The following is a 19,606-nucleotide window of genomic DNA, read 5'->3' as shown; positions in this document are numbered from 1 at the left end:
CTTTGATTAGAACTTAATGTCAACATATAATTCTAATTCTTATCATATCAATGTCACAAAGGTTAAATGATTTGGAATGTTTACCGTTACCATGCAAACCTGTTTGTTAGTTCCAATTCTAAATTTTTAATGTAAAATTCTCATTATCCTTTTTGAAAATGAAGAAGGCAATTAAAAAATGGTTTCGAGGTTGGTGTTTTTTTTGCTTTGTGTGCTGCTGTAGCACCAACGAGACCAAAACCAGGACAAGAAATGGAAGAAAACAGAAAAACAAAGAGACTGAATTTATTGAATTGACTGACCTTGGGAAAAACACTTCAGTCAATGGATCATGCAAACGATCTGGCACAACAAAGAATGAAGCACCTGAGACATTGAAAAATGACACTCCAACATCAACAAGCAGCAAGATCTCAAATAATACCTTGAACAAAGAGTCACCTGGTCACCTTTCTGTTGAGGACTGTACTGCCCAGCCTTTTAACCCAACCAACCATTCTCCGCAAAAGGAGAGTCCACTTATTCTCCAGTCTAGTCCATTGCTAGATTGCACAGCTGATCATTGGCCATACTTCCCTCCAAACCTCCTGCCCTCACCACCCCTGGAGAAAAAAACAACCATGACCGAGATCTTTGGAGATCTCGCTCTGCTCCAGCCTGGTCAGTCCATGGGAGATGCCTGCAACACTTCAGACATTAGGTAAATATCATTACAGCTAATACTGCATTAAGGCACTTGTATGATCTTTTAATTTAATGACCCAACAGAATTCAATAGTTCTGATTTCCCTTGATGACTAGAAACAAGGTCCCATACTGTACAAGAGTTAGCTACAGCACATACAGTTTGGAACCAGACCAGGAACAAGGTGTTGTCATGCTGTGTGTATCCTATAGAGCGGAAGAACCTCGTTGTCTGGAGGTTATGAAGAACCTGACAGGCCTGTGGGGCAGCAGTGTGCAACGCCAGCCTCATCCGACTTCACCAGCCAATCACCTCAGCCCCGCCCTGAGCCAGTATCTGGACTCCACCATTACACCGATGATCTTTGACCTCCAGAAACTGGGCCTGACCTCTGATTTCATGGAGGTGCCTGAGGAGATGCTGTTTATGGAGGTGTGGGACCTCGGTGAGGGCGCAGGGGACCAGCGCTATAAGGCCAAGTGGGAAATTACCGGGACGCACGGCATTGTGCTAGACGAGGGCACCTGGCTGCAGAACGATGACAACTGGTGAAACCACACATGAAAGACTATCCTGTTGGGTGAACAATTATCTTCACCTCACGATTCATAAGTGTGTGAATACATTAAAATACTATTCTTGCATTCCTTTTCTTAAATCCCTCCAACATGCATTACTAAATGGAAGAGAAAAAACATAGATCTGATGGAGAAAGAAAAATCTGTGACAGGTGCAGGTATAGGATGACTATATCTGAGCTAAACTCTTACTCTGTGCCGACATGCTGTTAGCATGTGATTAACCACATTTTCCATTGAGCCAGCCCAGGATAGTCCATTCCCCCCACAACATTGTCTTTATCCAGGAGCCCAGCTCTAGCACAGATTAGCAACATTTCACAATTGAAGTCACTAGTATTTGTCTGTTTATTCTAGATATGCCTGTTGTGTGACATGGCAGATATTTTGACGAGCGGTGAGGTTAAGTGGGAAGTCTATGTCAGAGGGGTGTGAAATTACTTCAGGGATAGAAGGCTGGGTTGGGACTATAGAGGGCTAACTAAATAGAACACTAAAATGGAAATTCACAAAAGAAAACCATCTGTAGAAAAAGTACAAACTAATATGAATCAGGTACATATTTATTGAGTCAATTTTAAATAGAAAGTTCAAGTTGAGACACTTGAAATAATGCTTGAGGCATTTCATGTACAAACACACAAGAAAAACAATATAGCATGAAGGAAACTTAAGATATTTACAACATAAAAAAAAGTAAAAGTAAAATTTGGCATGAATGTTTCACCATGTAATCAGACAAAAAACAACATTGACTATAAATATGTACACATCAATTACCAGGAGATTGAGTATAGTGGTTATCAATAAACAGCCAAAACGTAAATTGAATAGCTTTTACAATGGTTCAAACAATTGGCATCCATTGCATGTTGAAAATCAAAAGCACTTTAAATTAAAATAGATAAAATGACCTGGCTGCCACCATTGAAGAGCTAAATCATGACACTACACCCAAGTGGTAGTAGAAGAAAGACAAGAATTTTGCTCATAAGACAAAGAGCACTGTCGTGATTTGCTAACAGTCTCTGTACATCAGTGGTCACAAACAAATGTATACATTACAATGAGCACCATGAAGAGGCATTAAAAAAAACTAAACGTGTAAACAAAAATGTATGGAAGCGTTTAAAAACCTCTTACTAAGGAAACAAGCAAACTGACAAATCCCAATGGATTTCGACAATACATTTCATTTGTCATTTTGAGTTCCCTTTGCATTAGTTGCCGTGGTCCTTTAGAAGAGTTTCGGCAGTTGGCGAAGTCTACTTAGGTCCAAGAAATTTCCCATCGACCCCTCTGGTTGAGGACACTCCCTCTGCATTTCTCCTAAAGATGGCCGCCAATTGGCGCCATTCTCCTTCTCCAAACTGTGTTTGGCGCCGCGGGCCAAAAGCTGCATTTTAGGACGCAAGTCTCTGAGTAGCTGGCTTTGAGAGTCTGCATGCAGCGCCTGGGGGTTGACAGGGTCGGAGTGGGGCAACTCGTTGGTGATGTTTTTCAGAACCCTCACTCTTTGCCCTTCTTGTTCCTGTTGAACATGGAACTGTACAGTGTATCCTATCTCCGATAGCTCCTCCTCACTCCCGCTCCCCTCCTCTATCAGCCCGTACCTCTTCATGTACTTGCGGGTAGCAAAGGACATGTTGTTCGGAGACAGAATACTGCTCAGTCCCATGGCGCTCTTCTCCGTTGGGGGCTTCTCTGAGAGCAGTGTGCAGGGGCTGAGCCTGGGAAGGGCCTTGGGGGGCTGCTGCCCTCCCCCTACAGAGAGCCTGGAGAGTTGCTGGTCGCTCAGGTATCGGAGGGCAATGGCGTTGGCCTCCAGGCTGAGATCCACGCTGCCGCCCCACATGCTGGTCCCCGTCGACTCTGGGAGGGTCAGTCTGCTGATGACCGCCTCTGGGTTGATGCCGGCCAGGGTACTGGGGAGAAGGAAACGGGAGCTGCATTTAAAATCAAAGTTACAGGAACACCTTCTGCATAAGGTAATGATGTCGAACTTACATGAGAATCAGCCACTGTAGTAGCCCCTATTGTAATGTTAGAATGGCTGTAACCATAATCAAGGATGGAAAAAGTACCCAATTGTCATACTTGAGTAAAAGTAAAAGATACCTTAATGGAAAATGACAAGTAAAAGTGAAAGTCACCCAGTAAAATACTACTTGAGTAAAAGTTGAAGTATTTAGTTGTAAATATACTTAAGTATCAAAAGTAAAATGGAATTGCTAAAATATCATTATCAAAAGTAAAAGATTTCAAATTCCTTTTATTAGGCAAACCAGATGGCACCATTCTCTTGTTTTTTAAAATTTTATTTACAGAAAGCCAGGAGCACACCAACACTCAGACATAATTTACAAACGAAGCATGTGTTTAGTGAGCCGCCAGATTAGAGGCAGGGATAACCAGGGATTTTCTCTTGATAATTGGACCATTTTCCTGTCCTGCCAAGCATTCAAAATGTAAGGAGTACTTTTGGGTGTCAGGGAAAATGTATGGCGTAAAAATAAATTATTTTCTTTAGGAATGCAAACTGGACAGTTTTATCTCAATCTTCATTCAAAGACTCAATCATGGACACTCTTACTTACAGTTGTGGCTGCTTTGTGTGATGTATTGTTGTCTCCACCGTCTTTCCCTTTGTGCTGTTGTCTGTGCCCAATAATGTTTGTACCATGTTGTGCTGCTGCCATGTGTTGCTACCATGCTGTGTTGTCATATTCTGCTGCCTTGCCATCTTAGGTCTCTCTTTAGGTAGTGTTGTGGAGTCTCTTGTCGTGTCCTATATTCTTTTAAATTTTTAATCCCAGCCCCTGTTCCCGCAGGAGGCCTTTTGGTAGGTCGTCATTGTAAATAAGAATGTTCTGAACTGGCCTAGTTAAATAAAATAAATAGTGAAGTACATATACACCAAAAAACTACTTAAGTCGTACTTTAAAGTATTTTTACACCACTGATAATAACAGGTCCATTTTCGGTGACTGAAACTTCCTTCCAGTCCTACTGCTAGGTGCTACTATTATTATACCATAAGACTGCTACATCTATGACCTATGTGCAAAGATAGTCAAGTAAACCTGAAACGTCAAGGCAAACACACCTGGCACTCTCTACAGAGCTGCGCCTGGTCTTGCCCCCGGGGTCAGCAGAGTCCAGGTCCACGTTGACCCCTAGCTGCTGCAGCTGGCGCAGCGTGGCGTGGAGCACCTGGTCCCTTCCTTTTGGCTGCTCCTCTCCTTTGGGCTCCGGCCTCCGGGAGTTGACGGGAACAGGGCTAGGGGACGACTGCTGGGACTGACAGTGGGACACTTGTCTAGGGGACAAGCTGTGGCTCTCTTGCCGTGGGTACGAGGTCCTTTGGTCTTCTTCCTCATCGACCTCCTCGTTCACTGATCCCTGGAGGCGGCTGTTCACTTGGCCCTGTGGAAGGATGAAGAATGTCAGATCTTGATTGGTAAAAGCGCTTTTCATACGTTTAGTTCCAAGCGACAGATAGTCAAAAAGGGATCTCACAGGACGGAGGCTGGCCACATAACATGTTGGATTAAGCGTTTTACTGCAATACTAGATTCTGTTGAAACATTCCCCCAAAATAAAGCATACCAGAATGAAAGACGGTGCAAATACAAACACATAGACTAATCACTTGGAGCCGTGCTCATAAGTGTTTTTCTGTTGACATACATGGAGAAAGTGCCTATAAAAGATGACTCTTACCAGTAGATCCTGATAAAACCGCTGATCATCCTCCATCGCCCTGGGCTCCTCACTCTTGGTGCCGTCTCTCTGTGGAGACTGGGACTGGTAGTACATGCTGGCACTCTCCCCCAACACTGGACTCTGGAAAGAACAGTCTCCAAATGCTGACTGAGTCCTGCAGGAAATGCACAAAAAACACACGCGGTTCATACTACGGTAAAAATAAATTCACTGAAATGGCCACGAGGTGGCACCAGTGTTCAGGTGGTGAGCCGTCACAGTTGGTGAGATCACACGTCTGATGCCAGTTGTGAGTGCTCACCCTATCGTGGATATTTTCACATCACCCATGTTCTCATGGCTGGGTTTCAGATTGAAACTTTCTCTATTCCTTTCAATCATTAAAGCCTCATTCTTGTGAAATGAAGGGAGTAAAATGGTGTCAACTCCCCTTTCAGAGTTCTTGGTGGTGAACTACGACCATTACTTTCTTGCATTCTTCCAGTCAATTCAAATCGAGGGCTGGGCCAATGTAAAAAAAAATCTTTATTTTTTTTAAGCGCTCAGTTTGAAATGCAGCCAACCGTTCGCTTACCTCTGGTGCGTTGACTGGTTGGCTGGTGAGCCTGGCACCCGTCCCTCCCTGACCCTGCTCTCTTCTTCCGAGCCACCTATGTGCCTGCGGTGGGTAAGGTTGGCATTGCCAGAGCTCCGACTACAGGAGGCCCTGCTGCCATCAGGAGCGCCAGGCCCTCTGTGCCACTCTGGCTGTGGGCGCTCCTCGTCATCGCGAGCGGGGGCATCGACTGGGACGCCCCAGAACAGACTGGCACCTGCAGAGGAGGGAAGAGATGAAGTTAGTTGACTAAGGGTGCGTTCGTAAATTCACTCTGGCTATCTAGTCCAATTTCAGAGCACTCTCGTCTGAGTGTGCCAGAGGGCAGAAAAATGAATTTACGAACGCGCAACACCTGCTGAAAATTACCGGGGTCAGTAATATAAACGTAAAAAAATTGCCGTAATTCAATTGTTGCCAGCAGCACAGTTAGTCACTAACTCTCTAGATAACCAGCTCTGCTAGGGCAAGACAAATGGTCAGAGGGAGTTTCTCTCATTTGTGGCTGGAAGTAGCTAGCCAACTTTAGCCAGTTAGCTTGGGTGCTTGACTGCCGTTGTGAGGAACACTCGGATCAACCCTACTCCTCGGCCAGAGCGTCCAGTGGGTGCTCCGAACAAAACACAATTTTTGAACGGACAATCTGACAACGCTCTGAATTTACGAACGCCCAGAACGCACTCTGGCACACAAGAGTGAATTTACGAACACACCCTATATGGTATAGTAAACAACAACAAAAAAACTCCAAGACAGTTACACAACAAAAGAGTAATCATAGGTGTATTGATACTGGTTAGTCCGAATTCACTTTTTCAATTCAGGAGACTTGGAGAGAAAAGAAAAGGCCATGTTCTCAGTAGATCTCAAATGAACCATAAGTGAGAAATACGATTTTCAGTGTTTCTGGAGACTAGAGCGTCACACTGTCTCGCAAAAACGAGTGACAGGCGTAGTATTGGATCAAAATGCAGTGATAGACAAACTATGACTATCCACCATGTATAAGCAGTGATGAATGACTCCAGTACCTGTGCCTACAGCGATGCTAACACTTCTCTTGGTCTGTTGTCCAGGGGAGGTCTGTGTCTGGATGACTGCCTGCTCAGTGGATGGAGATGAGCTCCCTCTTTTCCCTTGGGCCTCAAGTAGCTTCTGGATCTGAAATCAACAGGGTAAGAAAGGTTGAGAACCCCTGTTCTAAAGCTTTAAGATTGTGTCATTTGATACATTGTCTGATATCCACAATGACACCGTGGAGAACCTGACCTGGGCCTGCAGTAACTTGAGCTGCCGGTCTTGGTCCACCAGGATTCTATAGGCGTCAGAGGCTAGGAGGTTCACAGGCCCGTCCAGGGGAGAGAGAGAGGGGGTTGCCTGGGCCTGGCAACACTGGTTCTGACAGGCGGGGGCTAGCGGCTCCAAGCGGCCCCTGGGAGAGCAGGGCCCCTGAGAGGGGAAGTGGTGTGTGGTGGGGGGGGCCCCGGTGAGGCACGCTGGGCTGTAGTGAAGGTTTGTTTGGTGAGAGGTGGGGGGGTTACTATCAGAGTTAGAGCAGAAGTGCCCACCCGGGGTCCCTGAGGCCCCCTGCCAGTGGTTGGGGTGGTACAAGGGAGTATGGTCATGTTGTTGGCAGGAGCAGCACCCGCAAGGCTGGTTCAAGTTGGGGTTGGGGGTGCTGTGGAAGTGCTTGGGATGGACTGGGGGCTGTTGGTGAGTGGGCATGAGGGCTGGGGTTGGGGGGGGACCAGGGCTGTGCCTGGGGATGGGTTGTGGAGAGTTTCTAACGGGGGAGGCCCCTCTGTAAGAGGGGCGACCTGGGGTTTGGTGGAACTGCCTGGCCTGATGGACTGATCCGTTAGGAGAGGAGCCAGTCTTTGGAGAGGAGGAGGATGAAGTAGAGGCAGATGCCGTCTTCCCGAACTGCGGAGGGGCTGATTTCCTGCTGGAGGAGGGGGGCCAGAGCGGTGGTGGCTGCTGCCCAGGGGTGAGGGAAGCTCTTCTGCTGCCTTTGCCCTGGGAAGCCATGGCAGGGGTCAGGGGCCTTCTAATGGCAGGGGGGCCCCCGAGGATGGTGGGACCCTGGCCTGGGGGTCTGGCAGCCCAGGGGTGGAGCTGGTGGGAGGGAGGGGCACTTCCTCTGTGCTGCAGAGCTGGGAGGGGAAGATGAGGGCGACCAATGGTTTTTCCATCCAGGAAACTGCCGTCCATCACTAGAGAGAGCTCCGGCACAGAGGGGTGGACCTGCTTGGTCTGAAACAAAAAGGAATAAAATTTACAACAAACCCTAAAGTATAAATAGACTACCGTAATTTCCGGACTACAAGCCGCTACTTTTCCCCACGCTTTGAACCTCGCGGCTTATACAGTGACGCGGCTAATTTATGGATTTTTCCCGCTTTCACAAGATTCATGCCGCCAAAAAACTGAGCACCGTCACATAATGTGACGTAAATCGAGCGCGTTCAAACTTCATCATTCTGATTACGGTAGTCATTTTGTCACCCTCATCATGGCAAAGACACGGAGAAATGCATATGATGCAGCTTTCAAGTTGAAGGCGATCGATCTGGCTGTTGGAAAAGGAAATAGAGCTGCTGCACGGGAGCTTGGCCTTAATGAGTCGATGATAAGACGTTGGAAACAGCAGCGTGAGGAACTGACTCAGTGCAAAAAGACAACAAAAGCTTTCAGAGGGAAGAAAAGCAGATGGCCCGAACTAGAAAATGAGCTTGAAGACTGATTCCTGGGGGCACAACAAAGTATTTGCAGCCACTCGACATCAGTGTAAATCGTGCATTTAAGGTGGCGCTCCGTGTTCAGTGGGAGGCTTGGATGACAAGTGGGGAGAAATCCTTCACTAAAACGGGCCGCATGCGAAGAGCAACTTATGGTCAAGTCTGCCAGTGGGTCCTGACAGCGTGGAGCATTGTCAAAAAATCCACTATCATCAACGGGTTTCGAAAGGCTGGACTGCTGCGTGTTGAAGAGGGCAGCATGAGCTCAGCGGGGAATTTGCCTCCGGATGAAAGTGACGAGAGCGACAATGAAAACGATCCAACATCGGATGAAGCAATTCTGAGGCTATTCAACTCCGACACCGAAGGAGATGACTTCAGTGGTTTCAGTGCACAGGAGGAGGAAGATAGTGACCAATGACTTTCTTGGTAGGCTACTGTTTACTGCTATTTTTTTTTAAATTTTTGTTACAAGCCGTGTTTCGTTTAAAGGCTGTGTAAAGTTCATTTGTTTCAATGTACCGGTAGGCACCTGCGGCTTAGACATGTGCGGCTTATGTACAAAATACATATATATATTTTTTAATTCAGTGGGCGCGGCTTATATTCAGGTGCGCTTAATAGTCCAGAAATTACGGTATGTGCTTCAAATGACAAATAGAGCAACCTCCTCTGGTTACAGCATAGATACAGCATTCCAAAGAGAGGGAAAGAAAGAAGAAAAAAAAGGAAGGAGACCGAAAGGAGACCGAAAGGAGACAGAGACACCGAGAGAACTGACCTGCTGGGTGAGAGGGTGTGGGTTTGGGGAGGGCCTGGGGGAGAGGTCCTCATCCTCCACTCCAGAGTCATGGTCGCTGATTGACAGCCTGTCCTGCGGAGAGGCTGCCACTGACGCAGGGCTGAGGGAGAGAAGAGGACAGACACCGTCAAACACTGGTGAGCCCATTGTCTATTGACGTCTAATCTACCACACAGCAATTCCTGTGAAGTCATAAAATCCTGTTAGAGGATCGTTCTCATGAGTTTAGTTAGTATTTAATAACAAATGACTAATGATTGTCACCCAACACAGACAAAAAGCCACCACACAGACAGACAGCATTGAGTCCCAATCCACTGCTCCAGTCGAGGTAATATTGTTACAGCAGATGCTTGAGAGCTTGTATACCTTGTTAAGGAGACACGGGACACCAGTTCCCTGAAGAACTCAGCCTCACGGTTCTGGGTCTCGGCACTGAGCTCAAACTTCAGAGTACGGCCCTCGGACACCTCTACATTCTGCACAGACAAGGAACAAAAGAAAATCAAGTCTCATTTTGACGTGGATTAGCCACCATGTATAAATTATGTAACCGCCATCCTTAACACCTGCCAGCTTAACTCGCAAGCCAGCTGCACCAACGTGTCAGAGGAAACATCGTTCAACTGGCGACAGTCTGCAGGCACCCGGTCCGCCACAAGGAGACGCTAGGGCGCGATGAGCCAAATAAAGCCCCCCTGGCCAAACCCTCCCCTAACACGTACGATGGTGGGCCAATTGTGCGCCTCCTATGGGAGTTCCAGCCACGGCCGGTTGTGGCACAGCCCGGGAATGAACCCGGGTCTGTAGTAACGCTTCTAGCATTGTGATGCAGTGCCTTAGACCGCTGCGCCAATCAGGAAGCCCATAAATTACTATTGTTGTAATAGTGGGTAAAGGCCACAAGAGGGCTGTTCATACTACTAAGCTGAGCCAAAACAAGCTGAACTGCACCAACCTCCTTATGCATCGACAATAGTTGTTGGAACCATGTTGGTAAGCTCAATGTGAAAGGGAAATGTCCGAGCATGGTTCAGGTTGGAACGATAGAGTGAGTCAGGCATAAGTGTGCCTACCTTGTAGAGAGTGAGTGACTCGGTGCTGGTGAGCAGTTGAAAGGTCATGTCCTGCTGCTGCCCACTGCAAGGCTGAACCTGGTAGAACTCTGGCTCCCTGTGGGTCAGTGAGTACAGCACCACAAGAAACGCACCGCCCTCAGACATCACCCTGGAACTCAACAATAAATCAGTGGTGTGTTCATTAAAACATTTTGAAGAGAGAAGGTAGCCCAACTGAACCAATAAGAAAACTGATTGATGTATTCCATTGAAGTGCAACGTGTGAAAATGTAACATTGCAGATAGCTCTATTCATGAGATTTCTGTCTGACAAATCCCTATTCTACACATGTACAGTGCATTCGGGAAGTATTCAAACCTCGACTTTTTCCACATTTTGTTACGTTAAAGCCTTATTCTAAAATGGATTACATTGACGAGGGGGGGACAATATTCACACACAATACCCCATAACGACAAAGCAAAAGCAAGTTTAGAGATTTTTGCAAATGTATTGAAGCACAGATATATCACATTTACATAAGTATTCAGACCCTTTACATAGTACTTTATTGAAGCCCCTTTGGCAGAGATTACAGCCTTGAGTATGACACTATAAGCTTGGCACCCTTGTATTTGGGGAGTTTCTCCCATTCTTCTTTGCAGATCCTCTCAAGCTGTTCGGTTGGATGGGGAGCATTGCTGCACAGCTGTTTTCAGGTCTCTCCAGAGATGTTTGATTGGGTTCAAGTCCGAGCTCTGGCTGGCCCATTCACGGACATTCAGAGACTTGTCCCAAAGCCACTCCTGTGTGGTCTTGGCTGTGTACTTAGGGTCGTTGTCCTGTTGGAAAGTTTACCTTCACCCCAGTCAGGACCTGAGCGCTCTGGAGCAGGTTTTCATCAAGGATCTTTCTGTACTTTGCTCCGTTCATCTTTCCCCTCAATCCTGACTAGTCACCCAGTAGTCCCTGCCGCTGAAAAACATCTTCACAGCATGATGCCGCCGCCAACACCATGCTTCACCATAGGGATGGTGTCAGGTTTCCTCCAGCTGTGACGCTTGGCAATCAGGCCAAAGAGATCAATCTTGGTTTCATCAGACCAGAGAATCTGGTTTCTCTCAGTCAGAGTAATTTAGGTGCCTTTTGGCAAACTCCAAACGGGCTGTCATGTGCCTTTCACTGAGGAGTGGCTTCCGTCTGGACACTACCATAAAGGCCTGATTAGTAGAGTGCTGCAGAGATGGGTGTCCTTCTGGAAGGTTCTCCCATCTCAACAGAGGAACTCTGGAGCTCTTTCAGAGTGACCATAAGGTTCTTGTTCAACTCCCTGACCAAGGCCCTTCTCTCCCGATTGCTCAATTTTGCTGGGCAGCCAGCTCTAGGAAGTCTTGTGCCTCGACATAATCCTGTCTCGGAGCTCTACGGACAATTCCTTCGATAAGGTATCCATTAGTTATTTGTAATAAATTTGCAAAAAACTCTAAAAACCTGTTTTCGCTTTGTCATTATGGGGTATTGTGTGTAGATTGATGAGTGAAGAAAATGATATAATCCATTTTAGAATAAGGCTGTAATGTAACAAAATGTGGAAAATGTCAAGGGGTCTGAATACCTTCATGAATAAGCACCGATGAAAAAAATATATATATATTTCATGATTTGGAAAAATAACATCTTAAGAAGGATTTTTAAGCCTTGAGACAATTGAGACATGGATTGTGTATGTATGCCATTCAGAGGGTGAATGGGCAAGACAAATTAAGCATAGAAACCATAACAACTCAAACATTTGTAATAATTTAAACATTTGAAATAAGTTAAGGTTTATTCATGAACGTTATAACAAAGTGCCTAGCCTGCAGGCCCACATCAGTTGTGCTTCAACAAACTTCTGTGTTCGTTGCTGTATGTATGGGATAACAACCATAAAACAGTTGGCTACAGCACAGAGTATGGAGCCAGGCTACCTTCAGGTAAGTGAGAAATGACAGTCAAAGTGCTATTTGCAATATGTGAACAGATGGGCATCACACTCACTTGTCATGGAGGGAGGAGCTGAACAGGTACCTCAGACACCACGCCCACACCTGGGGGTTGTAGATGTGGGTGACCCCACTCAACCATCTGCCACAGACAACACCACAAGCACGTCAACCAAACTGTACACTACTGCTAATGAGGTGGCACACACACACACACACACCCCCAACAGCTTGACTACTATAAGGAAGGATAAATCCTTTTGTGGATCAGATTATCTCCAACGAATGGAGTCGTCCCCCCCGCCCGCACATCCAAAATAATAACATATGTTGGCCGAAAAATATAATGTCAATGGAGGGCACTCACACTCCGACCAGTGGAAGAGTGTAGGCCTTCGGGTCAGACTCCAGTAGTAGCAGCAGTTTCCGGGTTTGATCCATGGTCAGAAAGCTGAAAAAAATGTAGACCAGAGGCATTAATTAATTAATAACACAGCGATAAAATAAATGATTGGCATGACTTGTTTATAATGTTATTCCATGTTATGGCCTTAATCCTTACCCTTGTTTGCGGCTGGCGCTGCTGTGTAGCGGCTGGGTGAGGCTGGCCGGGCTGCTCAGGTTCCTGGCCAAGGCGGTGGGGATGATGGGCACGGGCCGGACAGGCACAGCGTCCAGCGTGTTGCCGGGGGCTGCGGCGGCCCAGCGCAGGCAGAAGCCCAGGCTGTCACCTTGCTGGAAGCAGCTGAGGTGGGCTCGTAGGGCCAGCAGCTTAGACAGGTCCAGGGACTCTCGGCTGCTGCAGCAGTGGTGGAGCATCTGAACAGGTAGGGTGGGAGGGAGGATGGCGACATGGTTTAGGGCTGTTTAAGTTGGGCACATTCCATGGTCGCAGTTCCAGGGCACTGGATTAATGGTTTCCCCTGGTGGCACTGGTGCCACTAACTTTTTCAGTTCTATTGGTGGCACCAGCCCATGATTTGGTCGCGTAAAAAAATATATATATTTGGCAGCACCATGGAATAGGAAAATGAGTAGTGATCTTATAAAGTCATACACAATGCTTTATTAAAAGTGTAATAGATTACTGAGATGTTAGAAGTCATAACTTATTTATTGAATACCATGTCCAAACAGGAACGCACGATTCAAGATATTGATATGCAACCTAATCCAGTGATTGTCAACCAAATTCATGTCAATTACGCTAATATTGTTGTAATTTACTGTCAAAAATAGGGCTACAGAATATTATTTTTTGTTCATTAGAGGTGAATTTGCCTTCATCTTTATGTGCACTAATATTATATACAGGCCTAATTAAATTGGTGCCAATTCACCAGCTGCGGAAGTGGGACGTCAAAACACATTAGCTAGATCGCTAATTTTAAAGTGGGTCGTTCGAGCCCTGAATACTGATTGGCTGATATGAGCCATATATCACGGGTATGACGCAAAACTACTTGTTCTAATTACTAGGGCTGACCCCATTTAGTCAACTGCTCGATTGTTTGGTTGATAGGCTGTTGTTCGACAAAGAATTCTTTAGCCGAGCATATAGCTAAAAAAAAAAATTATAATGGCGTACAAGACACCGGTCTGATTCGCGCATGGGGATGGCACAGTCCATCACTAAAACATGTGCTACTGAAATTGTACATGGTTATACTACATAACACTAATCAAAATTAGATTATTTTATAACAGATGCACTTTCTCCCGCGTTGGATAGTGGTCGCTGTCCACATTTGTGAAACATCAGCGCATTGTTGAATTGCCGCTGTTTCCTAGACCATGTTTCTATGTGCATAATAGCAAAGTTACCCAGCATATTGGTGTTGAGAACGATGTGGCAGAGGCAGCAGTGGAGTTAGGAGATGAGAAAACAGCTCCTGCCTTAATTGTCTAAGAATAGCAAGGAGAGGAAACCAACTTAAATACACTGAACAAAAATATAAAAACGCAACATGTAAAGTGGTGGTCCCATGTTTCATGAGCTAAAATAAAAGATCCCAGAAATTGTCCATCTATTCCTCGTAGGGTAAGTTGAATACCCCTGCACTGGAGTATCTTTTCATTAGAATGGATCATCTGTAGAATAATGCACTTTAAGGTTTAACCAAAGCATGGCTTTATCTGCCCCCCAAAAATGGTTGTTTTGATTGAGGTGACCAGGTAGAAAGTGCAGCTTGCACCAATTTGACCAATTAAAAGTTTAACTCACAGGCAAATCAAGCTAAACGTGACTAAATGGTCACAGTCTGGAGCCCTGGGTTCAGTAATTAGCAACACCTGTTGCTGACAGGTTGCAATAACTGCCAACTTAGGAGTAGAGGGAGTATGCTCCTTCTGTTATCCTGGCAACAGAAAAGGTGGGCCATCTCGTTAGGCAGTTAAGAGGGTGGGTTGAACTTAACGTACAGTTGGGACCAATGTAAATTCCAGTTAGAATAAACAGCATTAGGTAAGAAAATACGGAAAGTATTTTCGGCAGTGGTTAGAGCGTTGGGCCAGTAACCGAAAGGTTGCTAGATCGAATCCCCGAGCTGACAAGGTAAAAATCTGTCGTTCTGCCCCTGAACAAGGCAGATAACCCACTGTTCCTAGGCTGTCATTGTAAATAAGAATTTGTTTTGAACTGACTTGCCTAGTTAAATAAGTGTTAAAAAAAACAAGTGTATGGTTATTGCTCGTATTCTGGTAAGCATAACCTTCATTTCATATCATCCTCATAAAACCTCCAACTTCATCATATTATTCATACAATACAGTGTTCTATGAGTGATTAGGACATTTACTTTCAGTGCAGACATGAGCATATTCATGTTACCTTAAAAGAGATGTGGAAGCCTTCTGCCGAGTGAACCATGGTGTCTGTAGCAGAGACCCCCTGGGTTTCCAGCACACAGGGCACCAGGACGTCCCCGGGCATCAGGGCAGTGGGCACCTTTCCAGAGGAGCCAGGCTGCCCCCGGCCCGGGTCGAACCGGTCAAGTGTTAAAGTCACACCTTCTTCATCTTGGAGAAAGAGTGGAGAGAACGGAGGTACAAGGGGCAGTTTAAATATAAAATAGTCAAACTTAAGAGTACTTACTTAGCAAGCATATCCAATCAATCATTATCATGAGTATAAAATAATTATTTTCCATCTAAAAACCTGTTTGCTCTTTAACTACAATTATTTTTCAATATTTGTCATGAAAAAATGAATACTTCTCACCAGAATCCACAGCAATAGTCCCCAGCAAGTAACAGCTGAACTCAGGCTTGTTACTCTGTCGAGCATGGCGGTGGGCCAAGCGAAGAGTTTTCTCCACAAGAAGTAGCCGGGGATTTCTGTTCAATAGAAAACAGGTTTTCAAGCAGTGAAGGCAGAACATGACCAAATAACAATCACAGGTTGTGTTTCAATAGTCTCCCTTGTTTCCTTTCAACTGAACTGATTGGAGAGAATTAAGCAGATGAAAGCAAGCCCGACATATTGCTTACACCGGCCAAGATTTCTCAAATCAGTACAGACGATGGGCTGGAGATGAGAAAGCCACTGTGTACTACTGTGCTGCATTTTAAGTAGTCACTGTCAAAAAGAACCCAGTAGACTACCTGTAATAGGAGAGGTGGAGGCTAACCACATCCCCATTAGGTCTGGGGTCCCATAGGGCCACTTTGGATTTGGGGAAGGTGAGGGCAGCAAGCGCATTCTCTGGTGACCTGTGGCATGGTTAACAATGTCAAATACTGTCAGACAAACTTCCAAGTGCGAATTGTTATTGTATTGGAATTATTAGGAAATAAATGAGAAATGTACCAGGTTTGATATATGCAAAGGAAACATGTACATACCTTGTTGCCATCTTCAGATTATCTGGTTTGTAAACATTGTCCAAGACGTGAGAAGGCAAGCCTTTCAAATTCACCTGAACACTCTTCTGTGGACAGGAAAGGCGTTGTTCTGTCAACAAGAACTGGCTATGACTTTGAGGCAAACACTTTGACATCGTTATGTCAAGGCCAAACACCGGATAAAATCTAAATGTGTGTGCATGACACCATGCACCTTTTCAAGCAATTAACTGACACAAAGACTAGCGTTACTAGCTGGCAACGTAACATTAGCTAGCTACTGCAGCTAGCTAGTTAAAGGACTTTAGCCACCTGGCAAGTTTAGAAAATGGCATAGCTAACGTTACTGTAACTACCTAGCTAACGTTAGCGTTCGCTCAAACACCCCGTTACCTATGTCAGTCCAATTTGTGACCATAGCACATACAGTAATATTGTCCACCAAACGTAGCCAGTTAACTAACTAGCTATCTTATGGGTTCGCGTGCCACCGAGTCGTGATGGCTGGCTGAAATGTTCGGAGAACTGTCTTCAAACCGCTGTCCTCAACTAAGACTTCCTCGGCAACAACATCAAAGCAGTCATATCCGCGGTATATCCACACTTTCTCGGTCTTGTTTCGTTAATAGTTTTACTTCACCTGGCAGCAACGTAGCGTCGCATCGAATTAATCACTTTCCGCATTGCTAGCTAAACGTTCCTTGCGATAAGTCAAATGTAATTGATTATGGCGCTGTTTCCAGGTTCCAATGGCGGGGCATAAAATCCAGCCAATAGAATGCTCCGTTTCATGGCTGCCATGGCTCCTATCAGAGGAGCTGACAATATCACCCGCTCAGCCCATCCAGTCCTTTTATCGTAATGGCGATGCAGTACACGAGCCTTGTTGAGGTTGCAAAGAATATGAAATAGCGATAATGCTATGCTACACTGTACATCAAGTTTTGCAACGATGAGCTACGTTTTGATACTGATAACCATTTGAATTAAACAAAAACAAAAACACAAGGGGGCGCAATTTTACCAGATTATACAGTAATAAATACAGGCATTTTCCTATGCCACAGACATCCCATCTTTATTGACAGAAGCACAGCAGGCAAACAAAATTACTATGCCACATCAAAACAACCACAAACATCAGTATCATTTTCAAACCTAATCTTTCATGATACTTTTAATTTGTAGATATTACAAGTCACAGAAGGGCTTTTCCAACATGACCACCATTCACAGATGCACAGTGATGCTCCATTCCGCTTGAAGGCTTGTCATGATGATATTCAGAAAAGAGTAATGTAATATTGACTTTGCACTAGAGCTTGGTCTGACAGAACTTAGGCTGTTACAGAACTGGTCGTAAGTAAAATCCTCCTCCCCTGTACACCCAAACATCAGCTGAGATCAGCAAGGGGTTGGACATGACATCACCACACATTTGACTCAGTAGAACTCATTTTGACCCTGATAGAAATAATCTCTAGTCCGTCCATGCCTCATTCACTCATGCTGGCTGAGACCAATGGGTTCCAGGTTGAAGTGATTGCAACAGCGTCTAGCCAATGGCTGGCCGTCATGGATTCATTTTGCCCCAATCCATTTCAGTTCAGAGGAGATTAACAATCCAAACCAATTGTTGATATGCAGAGAGAGACTGTGTGACAGAGAGCGGGGGACAGAAAGGAGTACTGTGAGGAATGTCACATATGAAGATGATTGAGGTACCCCATTCTGTTTAGTGAGATATTGGGGAATTTAGACAGTCATGGAGCCTGAGGATTTGAACCTGCATCTCATCAGGGAAATCAGCGCACTGAAGAAATGCATAAAGAGGTAACTTCTCACTTTTTCACATTATTAACTGGGATGTATTTTATGTTTCACTTTGATATTTTACTCTAGCATTTGGCCTAAATTGCTCAGTGAGTATAAAGAGTATAGTTGATGATTGTTGGGATCCAGAACACCTGTTGTCATCAATGTGTAATGAAAAAGTAAGGATTTGAGAGGTCAGGTTTGGAACAATGTGAGGGGATCCTAGATCTGTGCTCAGGGTCAATGACTTCTTCAGTCTTGATGAAAAGCTCAGATATCAGAGGCATCCTCGACTGTCTACTCCCATAGTCATTTTAAGGCTGTCAGATGCATACAGTTATGTCTGGCTAGCAAGGCTTTTAATATAATCTCTGCAAGGCACTGCAATTCTGCTTTTCCTTGAAACCCCCACAATCTGAAAAGCAGTGTTTCAACATTAAAGCTTCAGACACTGTCGACTACTTTTTCTCTGGCTAAACTAGACTATTGCTCCAGCCCACTGGCAGAAATGAGCTCATAGTCTTGCGTTACTCAGAGAACCCTGTCAACTGAGGAAATACAGGCATAAACTGTTGCTTTAAAAAAATACTTAGATAGTTGCCATTACACTATCAGTCCGGTACTCAGACTGACAGTGTGTAAACAAACACCAGACACATATGTTGGCTTTATCCCAAGGTGGAGATTCGTCTTTGGGCCATACTTACAGTACTTATGAGGCATAGACATAGTCCTGGGCCAATTCATGGTGGTCCTAGATGTGTATGTTACAAATGGGAGTTACAGCACAATGGAGGTCTTGTTCAAAAGGAGGAAGGGGTGGATTGAGCAAATCACATTTCAGGTCTGAAAATAGGGTAATTTTTTGGGGGGGAAGGAGAGACATTTTTCATAAGGTTGTGAGTTTGTGATACATTCCTCAGTTTCCGAGCTTGACTTTCTCAGGTCTGGGTACTTGGATCTAGCTTGGCTGACGCGACCCACTTGACCACTCAGCGAGGGCAGAGCTGTGACTCACTGATCTGGATAGGAGGTTGTTTGTTAATGCGATATTCGATTAGAAATTGAGCAGACTCATTGATTGGTTCTCTCAAATGTTTTTTTCCCCCTGGGGGGGTTGACATTTCTTGTTGTTTTGATTTGAAAATCCAACAGTTGTAATGGATGTGTGTGGATGTGTGTGGATGTGCCTGTGAGTGTTTGAGCAGTGGAGGCTGCTGAGGGGAGGACAGCTCATAATAATGGCTGAAATGGAGTGTAATGGCTGGAATGGAGTGAATGGAATGGTATCAACCAACGCATCGTAAAGACAACATCAAAACAGTCTCTCCAGACTCTGAAGTCAGGAGGACTTCCAGTTAGACTAACTTGGATCTAGCAGTGTATGAAGTTAAATATCTTCCCCAATGTTTCCGATTATTATGGCCCTGTTTTAAAACAGGCCTGGGAGACCTTGGGGATTCAAAAATTCCCCCTGAAAGAAAAATAAACATGAGAACGCAATTATTATCTAGTGAACCTTTTTGCACATTAAAAGATATCTTTAAATGTCAAAGTATTCCTTTATTATTTTTATCTGACAATCAGTAACATATGAGGTGGAGGGCAGAGAGTGACGAATCAACCGAGTCCAAATCAAGAATCAACAAAGAAAATTCCTGAGCCAGCTGGAATATGAGCCTGGAGACTAGTGCATTTCCTCTGCTCTCTGCATTTAAGATTCCTTTGCTACCTTTCTTTTTCTTTTTCTCTCTCTCTCTCTCTCTCTCTCTTGCTCTCT

General features: G+C 45.1%; 1 protein-coding gene across 3 annotated transcripts; it reads right to left on the bottom strand.

Moving 5' to 3' along the window:
- Positions 1 to 1,812: 1,812 nt before the first annotated feature.
- Positions 1,813 to 16,740, bottom strand: LOC139540787 (SCL-interrupting locus protein homolog). Of its 3 annotated transcripts, none has more exons than XM_071344754.1 (17): positions 16,652 to 16,740; positions 16,012 to 16,097; positions 15,772 to 15,879; positions 15,389 to 15,504; positions 14,999 to 15,186; positions 12,731 to 12,987; positions 12,536 to 12,619; positions 12,224 to 12,310; positions 10,201 to 10,351; positions 9,494 to 9,603; positions 9,104 to 9,224; positions 6,854 to 7,837; positions 6,616 to 6,745; positions 5,564 to 5,801; positions 4,987 to 5,143; positions 4,370 to 4,689; positions 1,813 to 3,188 (listed from the first exon to the last, which is right to left on the bottom strand). In XM_071344754.1, the coding sequence occupies exons 2-17, from the start codon at positions 16,020 to 16,022 to the stop codon at positions 2,501 to 2,503; spliced, it is 3,750 nt and encodes a 1,249-aa protein (XP_071200855.1). In that variant the 5' UTR covers positions 16,023 to 16,097; positions 16,652 to 16,740; the 3' UTR covers positions 1,813 to 2,500. The 3 variants fall into 3 exon arrangements, with proteins under 3 accessions (XP_071200855.1, XP_071200856.1, XP_071200854.1); XM_071344755.1 differs by lacking the exon at positions 16,652 to 16,740 and adding an exon at positions 16,405 to 16,531; XM_071344753.1 differs by lacking the exon at positions 16,652 to 16,740 and having other exon boundaries at positions 16,012 to 16,296.
- Between the last annotated feature and the right edge of the window lie 2,866 nt (positions 16,741 to 19,606).

This window comes from Salvelinus alpinus, chromosome 16, assembly GCF_045679555.1.
Source record: "Salvelinus alpinus chromosome 16, SLU_Salpinus.1, whole genome shotgun sequence".
In the NCBI taxonomy this organism is placed as follows: Eukaryota; Metazoa; Chordata; class Actinopteri; order Salmoniformes; family Salmonidae; genus Salvelinus; species Salvelinus alpinus.
The sequence above is the reverse complement of the archived record's forward strand: the minus strand, read 5'-3'. Positions and strand labels throughout refer to the sequence as shown.

Coding starts and splice junctions, on each gene's coding strand:
- LOC139540787 (XM_071344753.1), bottom strand. CDS start 16,166: ATGTCAAAGTGTTTGCCTCAAAGTCATAGCCAGTTCTTGTTGACAGAA. Junction 12,620..12,730: donor AGCGCCAGCCGCAAACAAGG/GTAAGGATTAAG, acceptor CATTTTTTTCAG/CTTTCTGACCATGGATCAAA. Junction 7,838..9,103: donor CACACCCTCTCACCCAGCAG/GTCAGTTCTCTC, acceptor TTTTTGTTTCAG/ACCAAGCAGGTCCACCCCTC.